The sequence below is a fragment of the Hypanus sabinus genome, chromosome 13 (assembly GCF_030144855.1).
Source record: "Hypanus sabinus isolate sHypSab1 chromosome 13, sHypSab1.hap1, whole genome shotgun sequence".
Lineage (NCBI taxonomy): Eukaryota > Metazoa > Chordata > Chondrichthyes > Myliobatiformes > Dasyatidae > Hypanus > Hypanus sabinus.
In genome coordinates this window covers 104,389,588-104,402,249 of record NC_082718.1, presented here as the reverse complement: position 1 = coordinate 104,402,249, position 12,662 = coordinate 104,389,588, and the positions used below count along the sequence as shown (strand labels likewise).

The 12,662-nt window shown below is 42.2% G+C and overlaps 1 protein-coding gene across 3 annotated transcripts in view; it reads left to right on the top strand.

The window, feature by feature from the left end:
• kremen1 (kringle containing transmembrane protein 1) overlaps nucleotides 1-12,662 on the top strand; it is a 246,620-nt gene that overhangs the window by 114,962 nt on the left and 118,996 nt on the right. For all 3 annotated transcript variants that reach the window (XM_059988317.1, XM_059988315.1, XM_059988316.1), the window contains exon 3: nucleotides 8,525-8,616. In XM_059988317.1, the coding sequence (XP_059844300.1) occupies nucleotides 8,525-8,616 (92 nt within the window). The remainder of the gene's footprint in view (nucleotides 1-8,524; nucleotides 8,617-12,662) is intronic.

Here is a 12,662-nt window from a genome sequence, read left to right as displayed (position 1 = left end):
TCTTGATTTGTCAGGGTATGAAAGGATATGGGGAGAAGGCAGGAGATTGGAGCTGAGAGGAAAAATGGATCAGCCATGATGATGGAGCAGAACCAATGAACCAATTGGCCTAATTCTTCTCTTATATGCTATGGTCATATGATTTTATGGAAATGATGTATGTCAATCACATATTTCTTACACATAACCCATAATGAATTACGTAAATAAAGAAGCACACACAAAATTTTGGATCAACTCAGCAGTCCAGGCAGCATCAATGGAAAAGAGTACAGTCGATGAGATAGATTGTGAGGTTAACAGTCCATCTTATCGTACTAGGAAACCATTCGTTAGTCTTATATCAGCAGGGTACAAACTGCCCTTGAGCCCAAAACGTCAGACAATTCGTCTTCTCCCACAGATGCTGAATTCCTCCAGTTTGCTCTTTTACTCTGTATTACTTACAAAAATTGACCTCTGACCTAGCCGGACACAGGCTCAGCTTTGGCAATGGTATTCTCTCTTGGTCTGTGGGAATTTTCTTTTAATATTTGCAAGCTGTCCCTTACCAACTGTCCTTGAGTCCTGTCCTTGTACGTGCTTCCTGGGATTTGCATCTTCTGCCCAGCAGAAGGAACATGAAATGTGAATGTCTAGGATGGGTGGGGTATTTCTGCAAGATTGCGCTGGTGTGCGGTGATTCATTGCAAGCTGCTCTCTGCAGATATACTCGTTACATCCCCAACCCTTCAATACAAGTTCCTCTTCCCCTGGACTCCAGTGTTACCTATCACTGTCTCCTAGACCGCAGGAAGCCGAGCTTGTCCATCAGTCTGTCTTCTGACTAGGAACCCTGTTAGAAAATGAATAGTGGGCACTCTGATCAGGAATCAACAGACCATATCTGTTTGTTCCAGCTTAGAAGTTCTAGCAAATGGACATTAGAATCTGAGTAACTGAATCTGCCTAAGTTCTAATTCACTTGCTGGTACCTCATTGAGGTTAGGAGTGAAACTTTGACATTTGTCAATAATGTTATTAAAACTGAGACTAGGAAATAATGGACTGAGTAACAATCTCTCTGAAATGTTAGAGCGTTCCTAGAATATCCAGCCCATGTACCACAATGTCAGATAGAAAAGGCACAGTGCTTCATCTTGCCTCTCCTTTGTAGCTGTGATATCTCGCACCGCTTGTGCTCCTGGAATTATATGGTCACCCAAGAGGGTCAGAAGAACAGGTACTTCCCTTAATCAAGTCTCATCAGGATGTTAATTATATTAGAAACATCCTCCCTAAGCAATCAAAACTTTGTATTAAAGAGGACAAGAGACTGCAGATGTTGGAATCTCGAGCGAGAAACAATCTGCTGGTGGGTCGAGCAGCATCTGTGACATCCTAATGCCAGGTCGTGATCCAAAACTCCTTTTCTCCCACGGATGCTGAATTCCTCCAGTTTGCTCTTTTACTCTGTATTACTTACAAAAATTGACCTCTGACCTAGCCGGACACAGGCTCAGCTTTGGCAATGGTATTCTCTCTTGGTCTGTGGGAATTTTCTTTTAATATTTGCAAGCTGTCCCTTACCAAAGTTCACTTTTTAAAAATTTTAAGTATGTGGAGTGCTTAGAATATATTTAATTTCAAGGGATATTGGACAGTAGAAATACTGCAAGACACATTTTGGATCTTGGTTGCAGGAGTTATCAGTGTTCAAATTAATCTATGCTTTCTTCCTGGTTTCATCATTTATGTTAGTCTGTTACTCTGTTCCCCCAGTCTCTTAAGCTTGAGTTTTCTGATGATATTGTATTTGACTTAATCTCTTTCTCTAATTTTTCCCACCTTTGCTTCCTTTTAAATTTTTGGTTCTTTTCTGTCATCTTTATTTCTTTTCTTTCAAAGCAGCTGATGGAACTACACTCAATGGCCACTTTATTAGCTGCAGCTGTACACCCTGCTCATTAATGCAAATATCTAATCAGCTCAACAACTCAGTGCATAAGCACATGCAGACATGGTCAAAAAGTTTTGTTGTTGTTCAGACCAAACATCAGAATGGGGGAAGAAATGTGATCTAAGCCACTTCGCCTGTGGAACGATTGTCGGTGCCAGATGGGGTGGTTTGAGTATCTCAGAAACTGCTGATCTCCTGGGATTTTCATGCACAGCAGTTTCTAGAGTTTACAGAGAATGGTGTAAAAACAAAAAAAAACATGCAGTGGGTGAAAAAGTCTTGTTAATGAGAAAGATCAGAGAATGACCAGAATAGTTCAAGCTAAAAGAAAGGCAATAGTAACTTGTTACAACAGTGGTATGCAGGAGAGTATCTCTGAATGCACAACACTTTGAACCTTGAAGTGGAAGGATACAAACGTACACTCAGTGATCACTTTATTAGGAACAGCAGGTACCTGATAAAGTGACCACTAAGTACAGGTATGCCGACCAACTCTAATCCATCACAGATGGAAAGGCATCTATTAAAAAGGCGAGCTCAAGGCAATCTGCCAGTGTGTGTAAGATCAGGATGGATGGCTTGTCCAGCTCGACAGGACTTTCTAAGACACACATTGTGTTTGCATTTCGTTTGTGTGAGGCAGCAGGTGCCTCTAGACGCATACACTGACATTGATACCAACTTCAGAAAGTCTGAAGATGAAACAAAGTGGCCTGCTGCTTCAGTATCAGCAGTGGTACAGTTATATGTTTGATATCAACACAGAAAATGTTTAATTAAGGAGCAATTCCAAGAACTGGTTATTGTTTAATAACTGAATATTTATGTGCTGGCAGATAAACCACTTACTTAAGGAGATTCTTTGTAAATGTAGTTCTCAGAAAGTAATCTCAAAGGCATTTGATGTGCCAACTTATCTATTCTATTTGAGAATGATTTAAGCTTATCTTGTTTTTGCACTGGGCTCACATTGGCAGGCAATATTCTCAACCTGTAGTGCAGACAACTTTTCATAGCTTCATCAGTACCATCCCCTTCATCAGAGAAGTCTCCAGACCTGGCGCTGATTATCTCACCTCACCTTGACCTTCCAACTGCAGCTTGTGTTTTCAAAAGTGTTTCTTCCACTTGTATCCTCCCTTTCTCTCTCCCACTAGCATGTTCATTTCTTTTCCTTCACAGTGGCAAAAAGTACTAAGCAGTTTTGCTTCCCCCGATGCAAAATGTTATGTTATTAAGAAAGGAAAAATTTAAAGAAAGATCTTATATTCATTTAGCACCCTTAACAATATTAGGATCAGGAGACACAGGAGCTGAATTAGGCAATTTGGCCCATTGAATCGACCATGGCTGATTAACTTCACTTCTCAAGCTCATCCTCCTGCCTTCTCCCCGTAACCTTTGACACTCCTACTAACCAAGAACCTGCCAACTTTCGCTTGCATTATACCCAATGACTTGGCCTTCATAGCCATCTCTGGCAATCAGATTCACCAGCGATGGGTAAAGAAATTCCTCCTCATCTCTGTTCTAGAGGGACGCCCTTATATTCTGAGGCTGTTCCCTCCGGTCCTAGTCTCCACCGCTATTGGAAGCATCCTCTCCCCATCTTCTTTATCTAGGTTTTTCAATGTTCTATATGTTTCAGTGAGATCCCCCGCCCCACTTGCTTTCAAACTCCAACAGGTCCAACCCAGAGGCAATAAGCACTTCTTATACGTTAACCTTTCATTACTGGAATCATTCTCATCAGCCTCCTCTGGACTCTCCCTGATGTCAGCACATCCTTTTCCAGGTAAGGAGCCTAAAATTGCTCACAATGCTACAAATGTGATCTGACCAATGCCTCATAAAGCCACAGCATTGCATCCTTGTTTTTATTTTCTAGTCCTCTCAAAATGAATATTAACACTGCAGAAACTCAAAGTGTTTAAAGTACTTTGTTCTTTATAAATTCTTTTGATTAAGTTCTTTATGAAGCCAAAAGAAGCAAACTACTTTGAAATTCTGTGGATACTCAGTAGATTAGGCAGCGTCTGTGGAGAGAGAAACACTGTTAACCATTCAGATCAGATTTTTTGTTGGAATTCTGTTTTTACCTCCTCAGGTAACCTGTCAACTATCCTTTGCATTTTCTTGTTTAATATCATATTTCCAGCATCTGCAGGTTCTTTTTACAAGTACTGGTTAACTCTGGTTAACTGGGACACATTGGGATGTGTATATTTTGGCTCAATTAAGCAGCTGATGCAATTAACCAAAGTTTCATGGAAATAGTTAAAAAGCTATAAAAAAGACAAACTACCATTGAACTGAGTAACTAGTTAGGTATTTAAATAAAACACAGAACAAATTAGAACACTATCAATGCTACTATAGGACTATAAAATCATATCAGTTCCTAATAATTATCAATGGAATTCTTCCAGAGTATGATGATGCGTTCTTTTGTTTGACTGCAAATGAACAAAATCAGTACATAAACCTAGTGTAGGTAATAGATTGTCTTCATACAACACTATCAACAATTGCATCCTCCAAATCCTCATTCTCATTGTAACATTTAAGATGATTGTCAATACCTTCAAATTCTTTGTAGTTCCTAATGTTTGAAGTAGTGAAATTGTTTCATTTTCACTCCCGGCTGTTTCTGGCATCTCCAAGCTTGAATGCTTGAAAATGGAGTGAGAAAAATAGCTCTGAATGATCTTACTGCTTATTTCTCGCTAGCTATCAGTGACAAAAATCATAGCTTGATGTTATTTTAAAAGCTGTTCACTCCAAGCACGGTGCAGTGCTTATTGGTCACACAGGTGCATGTGTCTGACACTAGTAAGAAACTGTTTGGCACAGTCTCCTGTCTCAATTAAGCAGCATACTGTCAGAAACAAAGGGCATCCCAGACCTTTTTGCAGCCTTAAGAGTTGACCGGAATCCACTGTACCGTGATGCCTGCTTTTGTGCTAACTGAAAGCAGTTCTGAGTTTCCCTTTAAGATGAGAACGTATGTGTCTCTCTTTTACCACCTGACTCTGACCTAGAATATCCCAGGTCTCTCAAAAGGATTTACAATTCATACTTGATACACAGTCAGCCATTAATCTGCCAGCCTGACCCCTTTCCGACCTACTAATATGTTCATCTGACATAACACCTCCTCCGCCCACCGGGGTACAATTCTCTTTTCTGAAAGCTGATAGTCTCAGACTACAACTTTCCTCTCACAGCTATCAAACCTACCCCTCCTCTCTGCCAGTCTCGCCCAGATTGTTAAATTTACCTTCTTTCCAAATACCACAACTTTCCTGATCCTCATCTCACCTCTCATCACCCGAAGTGCTTCCAGCTTCACACTAGTTGCTAAGTGTACCTCTAACCATTCTCTTGACAAGTACTTTGACTAACAATATCCCAGTTATTACTCATGGCCTGTTACCATCAACCCAGCTTTTTAGAATCTGTGCCAGCTAACCCTTGATGCGAGTCCCCTTCTGTTTGACCAGTGTTACGTCCTTCCATTTTCTGAGCTGTTCCCAACACAGGCCACCCATCCCCGCCCCACCAGCCATCATTCAGACGTTGTTCCTCTTTGGATCTCCCTAGTTCCACCCTTAAACCTATGCATAAAAAACACAAAATGCTGGCAGAACTCAGCAGGCCAGACAGCATCTATGGGAGGAGGTAATAATGATGTTTCGGGCCGAAACCCTTCATCAGGAGTGAAGTAACATGGGATGGTCGAGGGGGGATAAGAAGTGGGGGGAGTTACTCCACTCCTGATGAAGGGTTCTGGTCCGAAACATCGTCACTACCTCCTCCCATAGATGCTGTCTGGCCTGCTGAGTTCTGCCAGCATTTTGTGTTTTTTATTTATTTCCGGCATCAGCAGATTCACTCGTGTTGCCTTTAAACCTATGCAAATGTCTTTGAGCATCTGTACTGGCGGAACCTGTGAAGAAGCAGCCTTGAGTGTGCAAAATCTGTTTAGTAGTGTACAGCACATTTAGCCTTGTGTTCTAATGAAGTTCACAGCAGCAGGCCTTTGTGAAAGCATTCCTTGGGCTCATTGTGTCTTTATTTCTCAGCATGCTTTCCCACTTAATGAATAGCTGTAACACAGAGATTGTGTGGCATCTTTCTTTAGTAGAAACCTGATTGATTTTTACTTCTATTGATAATAAAAGTGCTAATACCAGAATTTTGATTTGTTGTCTATTGAAAATCATGCGTACCAAAAGAAGAGGAGGAAAGAATTAATCTCATCTTCTCATCAATGCTCCTTCCTCAATTAACATTAGCAACATTTCATTTATCTCACTGGCATTCATGGGTCACTACTGGTCCAAGACGGCTGCTGTTTTCAATTACTAATGTATAATTATGGGCATACATAGCCATAGCACATATGCACTGAACATGTGCTTTGTGCAACAACAGCAGAGTGTGTTACAAAATGTAAATTCCATACACTTGATAATATATAAACTAAAAATAAACAAAAAAAAACAAATGCAATGACATTAGTGTAAATTGAGGTAAACGTGACCTGAGGTAGAATTAGGGTTTTTGAGTTTAGTTTAAGAAACTGATGGCAGTGGAGGAGAATTGGTTGATGCACCTTGAGATGTAGGTCTTCAGACACCTGTGCTTTCTGCCTGATGGCAGTAATGGGAAGAGGGCAATAAGAAGGGTGGGAGTCCTTAATAATGAATGTATCTTCCTGAGATATCACCCCTAGTAGATGTCCTCAGTGGTTGAGGAAGCATCTGCTACTGGCTGCTGCTCTATCACACTTTTCATAACACATCATTCCAAGAAATCAAATGACATGAAGCAACGTTTGTAGGGAAGCAGGGTGTGTACTTGAGATTAAATCTGGCACAGTTGGAAGAGATAAACTTTGCCCAGGGATCTGCTAGATTGGGCACTCTGTTCCCATGTTGTATCCTCTGTAATAAGGCCTATATATCTTCAGGAAATTTCTCCTACTTTTTGACGGCCGGTTTCCATTGTGCTCAATCATTCTGTCAAGTTTCAGTATTAAATAAAAATTCACACAGAAAATTACTCTCTCAGAAACCATGGAAATGATCATAACCATATGTTCTGGAAGAAAAAAGTTGTGGTTTCAAAAGGCACTGCCTTCGTGAGAGAACAATTGAGTAAATAGGGCTTGTGTTTGAAAGCTCAAGATGGAAAACTTGTTAAAGACATTCTTGTGCATACTGAGTCTACAAAAAACACCATGTTTAGATCATTCCTATTTTCACTTGGTTCATGGGGTGATCATACTGGCAAGGCCACCCATTTCTTGACACAAAACGATGACTTTTTATTCCTCTCTATAGATGCTGCCTGGTCTGTTGAGTTCCTTCAGCATTTTGGGTGGTGTTTCTTTGGATTTCTAGCATCTGCAGAATTTCTTGCGTCCACCTATTTCTTCCTTGTGGAGGACACACACTGAAATCAGTTTACACATTCCTAGGGGCTCCCATTTGTCAGGTTCGGCCATGGACGTTACGTCCTGGCTGTCTGGATACACAAGCCAGGGCAGTACAATATGGAGAGCAAGCTGTTGCCCATGTAGCAAACTCTCCCGCTCCACACATCTCATGAACCCAGAGGAATGGCAGAGATCAATACAGGTTGGCACCAGCGGTGTTGCATGAATTACCAAACAGTGTTGAACTCAATGTAGGACTGTCTTAGGGATTTTCTCCTCAGAGTTAACTCCTGATGCCTTCCCCATGAGTGGGTATAACTGCAGTTGAGATCAGAGTTTTCCTTCTCCTACATAAAATACCAGCCATGACTAAGGAGCCCCATCTGCCCAAAGCGACTGGTTTTAAGGCACCAGTAATCCGTCTTTGCCACTTCTCCTGTCAGTAGAAATGGTTCTACCGGGCTTAGTAACTAAGCCACACGTGAAGGCCAGGAGCTGGAATGGGTTGTCCGAGACTATTTGAGGTGCATGTCATTGGGAGCATTTAATAGGTAGTGGGAGTTGGTCCTCATTACCACCCCAGTTATAACAATGTTAAGGAACCACACATTCCAGTATTTGCATTAATATACAAGGAACAAAGAGTGGCCCAAGACTCGGTCAAGGCAGCAACTGTTCTGGAGGAGGGTCTGCAGGTGATGTAATTCCACAGCAACACTAAACATTGTACTTCGTTTTGGTAGAAGTCTCGGGGGGAGGGGGAGCAACTGTAATGAGTTCCTGCAGTTGTGCAGTGCAAGAGACCAGATGTCCTCCAGCCTGGTTCCAGTCCCTGATTAAAGTGAAAATCGAGTTTATTGTCACATGCAGACATTCGTGTATGCACAAATGCAATGAAAAGCTTACTTATAGAAGCATTATATGAGCGCCATTTGCATGCAAAGAAACATAAATTGAACACAGTTGTACATGAAGGAACACAATAGAATGTCCAGTGTCCTTTTGAAGCAAATGACTCAACAATAAGGTAGCCCACCAAACTGTTCTACGTAAAGAGGTCACAGAGTTGGCAACGACGTATGGAGGGCGAGGGTTGACTGACGATGAGCAACCTAATGAATAGTTTCTTGCCTCTCTAGGAACCCAGACAATGATGTGAGGCCCTGGTGCTACATTGCTGAGCACGAAGACGGTGTGTACTGGAAATACTGCAACATACCAACGTGTCACAGTGAGTAGGAGGCATGCTTGCGGGGCAGGGATCGGGGCATCTCTGCGGCCATGATACGTTTAACAGTACATGTGTAATGACACAGAGGTAACTTGGTCACACCGGTCCCCCAGCAGGGAAGACCCATCCGATGGTCAGGTTGGGCAGCTTACATTAATGTCTTCTTCCTCACTTCTAGTCTAGTTGAGCTCATTGTCATGTGCACAAGTACGGTGAGGTACAGGTGCAAAGAAAAGCAGCATCACAAGCACGTAGGTTCAAACAACCCATGTAGCATAAATTATATGCACATTATACAAGACAGGGAACAGAATCTCTGCAAAACAGGACATTAGCACATAGAAAACAGTTAGAGGCAAGTTCCTTCTCATGCAAAAGAGGGTTCTTGCTGTTTTGTTCCTGAGGTCATTTTGTGTTGTCCATGTGGGTTCAAGAACCTGATGGATGCAGGAAGGTAGCTGTTCCTGAACCTGGTGGTGTGGGGCTTCAGTCTCCCATGCCTCCTGCCTGGTGGTAGCAATGAGAAGAGGACATGACCTGGAGTGTGAGGACCGCTGATGATGGATGCCACTTCCATGAGGCGGTGCTTCAACTAGATGTTCTTGTATTCTTGTCTATTCCTGTATTCTTGTCTATTGGAAATTGCCATACCAGGCCATAATGTAGCCAGTCAGGATACTTTAAAGATAAAAGAAAAACAGACGAGCTTTGTTTGTCACGTGTACAATCGAAACATTCAGTGACATGCATCAAGGTTTGTGCAGATTGCGCTGGGGGCAGCCTGTAATGTTGCCACACTTCTGGCATCAGCATAGAATGGCCACAATTTACTAACCCAGTCCCGGGGAGAACATACAAACTCCTTACAAGACTGTGATGAAGACAATAGTGCATCTGTGGAACTTTTCTTCTCCTAATGTGGGAGCAATATCCTTGTGGTCATACAGACTTGCAGTTACCCTAAATTAGAATTTGTGACTGAACTCCATTAATCCTTTATGTGTATATGTGGAATGTGAGAATTGTTGATAAGCCTGGCAATTTGTACATCTTTACTGGCATTGAAAAGATGGTGAGAACATCGGCTCTCCACGTTGCTCCATGTTTAGGGAGTTCCACGGTCTGGATCAGGACCAGTGAAGGGCTAAAGGTATATTCCAAATTGGGAAGGTATGTTCCAAATCAGGAAGGTAGGCATCAAGTTGAGTTGAGTTTATTGGAAGATGCACAAGTACAGTGAGGTACAGTGACAATGACAAAATTGCTTGCAGCTGCACTATCAGAGGCATATAGTTAAAGTCAACACACAAAACACGTTATAGATAAATTACTGTATATCAGACAGTGAAGAAGGCAAAAGTCCACACAAAACAAGGAACTGTAACAAAAAAACACAATTAGGGGTGTTTTCATGTGTCCGTAACCATGTTCATTCACACTCAGGTTCCCCTCAATGGGTTCTCAGTGTAATCCTAGTCACTAGTGAATGGAGGCAGAGGGTTGGGAGAGAAAATGTGAGGGTGAGTGGTGGTGGGGGGGTGGAGGGAGACAAGGTGAGCACAACACACATATGTAGATCACATCTGTCATTTAGTAATGATCTGGAAAGTTCAGAAGTAACCGATTAGACATTGCCAAAATTGGGACTGGAATTGGTTTAGAATTGTCACATGTACTGAGGTACAGTAAAAAGCTCGTCCTGCATACTGTTCATAACAGATCAATCCATTGCACCATGCACTGAGGTATAACAGCATTCAGCAAAACAATTCCAGAATGCAGAATAAAGTGTAACAGCAACAGAGAAAGTACAGTGAGGTTTGACAAAGCCATAACGAGGTAGACTGTGAGGTCAAGAGTCTATCTTATCACACTCAGGAACATCCAGCCATTTTATAACAACAGGGTCAAAGTTGTCCTTCAGCCTGGTAAATGCTAACCATGGAATTAGAAATAGAAGTGTTCCTGTTTTCCCTCTTCTGGAATAGGTATTAATCTGTGAAATAGTGAATGCTTTTGGGAAGTCGTTCTTCCTTTCATGCATTACAAAAGCATTTTGTTCCTTTAGAAGTAAAGACCAAGCAGAAAAGTATCTCCTTAAACTTGCTGTGGCTGTAGGCCTCTCCTGCTGTGTAGTGTATACTGTATTTATGCATGGTTTGCACTCACCGCTCTGTGATACGTGGACATTTACCACACAAACCTGGGCGGTAAATCCACCGTGTGATAGAGCCTGATTCTTCCGAGCTTTGCAGTGGAGGGAAGCAGCAAATTTCTGCTCCATATCTTGTGTTTGGGCTGAATCAGTTCCAGGATGGCACTCATCACTCCACTACAGGAAGGATGCGGAGGCTTTGGCGAGCATTCAGAAGCTTACCAGGATGCTACCTGGATTAGAGGGTATTAGCTATAAGGAGACTTTGGATACACATGGGTAGCTTTTTTTCTGGAGGATCGTGGCTAAAAGGAGACCTGGTAGAAGCTTATAAAATTATGAAGGCAAAGACAGAATAGACAATCAGAATCCTTTTCCTGGTGTTGAATGGTAAACAATACAGCGTATAGCTTTAAGCTGTGAGAGGGGAAGTTTAAAGTGGATGAGTAGGGCTGTTTTATTTACAGAGTGTGGTAGGTGCCTGAAACGCATTGCCTGGCATCTGTTGACCCAAAATGTCAACTGCTTATTCCCCTCCTTAGATGCTGCCTGGCCTGGCTCTGTGTGTTTGTGTGTGTGTGTGTGTGTGTGTGTGTGTGTGTGTGTGTGTGTGTGTGTGTGTGTGTGTGTGTGTGTGTGTGTGTGTGTGTGTGTGGATTTCCAGCACCTGCAGAATCTCTTGTGTTTGTGATTCGCTGCCAGGGGTGGTAGTGGAAGCAGATATGACAGTGGTGTTCAAGGGGCTTTTAGAAAGACACATGAATATGCAGGAATATGGATCATGTGCTGGCAGAAAGGATTGGCATCATGCCTAGGCTCTGGCATAATGGGCCAAAGGGCCTGATCTGTGCTCTTCAGCTCTGTGTTCAGCAGTGGCACCAGTAGTGCAGCTGTCACACAGATGTGAGTGGAAAGTGTGCTGAGTTAGTCAATCAGCAAGTGAGATTGGACTCTGCATTGTAAAGTTCATTGCTCCAGCGAAAACCCTCCCAAACTCTCACTGCTCAGCATGCATCCAAAAGTGCTGTTTCACAGGCTTATTCTCTTCACGAGTAGCAGTGATTGATTTCCATTCTGTGTTGTTTCAAATCCACAAGTGTCCAATGCTTTCCAAAATTCTCAGTCTCTGAGGGGTGATTAACCAGAGGCTGAAGGAAGCAAAATTTGTCCAGTATTCCTAGCACCTGCATTGTGAATAAAGATGGACTTCTTGTTGCAAGCTTTTCATGGATTTATTGCTGTTTCTCTGACACATAAATAATGTGTAAGACAAAAAATTAGTTTCTGAAAAGATTTTCAATCAAATCATGATTGGCACTCTTCTGTCATAGTGAGCTGTGTTTAATAATTGAATCCCTTTTAAGGGCATATTTACACTTCTCCTGTTCAGCACTCTGCGGAGCAAACCTCATTCTTACTTGGTTCTCAGTCGATGGCTAGCTGGTGGCTTCAGCAGGTTCCCCTTTGAAAGTATCAAGAAGGAGTCTTGCAGAAAAAGAATTAGTTCCATCTCCACCAGTTGAAAATCTGGAGGGAAAAGTCTGAAAACACAGGTTTGCAGGGAACCCCTGTAAGGGTATGAGTACCCTCTTTATATGATCCTCTTTCATGAACCCTGCCTGCCAAAAATTACATCTAACTAAAATGTAAGGCTCCCCAGTTCGCCAAGATTTTCTTGACTTTTTCCTTGTAGCAGTGTTATGTATGGCGTAGCACAGGAACGACAAAAACCCAACACTATCTAAGACTGAGGGTAACCAGACTGAGACCAGTGCAGGCAATTGTGACTGTTCCCTGGACAATCCTCAAATCCTCAATTAACTCCTCAGATGAAGAACAGGGCTCCCAAATTCAGACATCTGAACCTTTTGTAGACACATTTCCTGGCTTT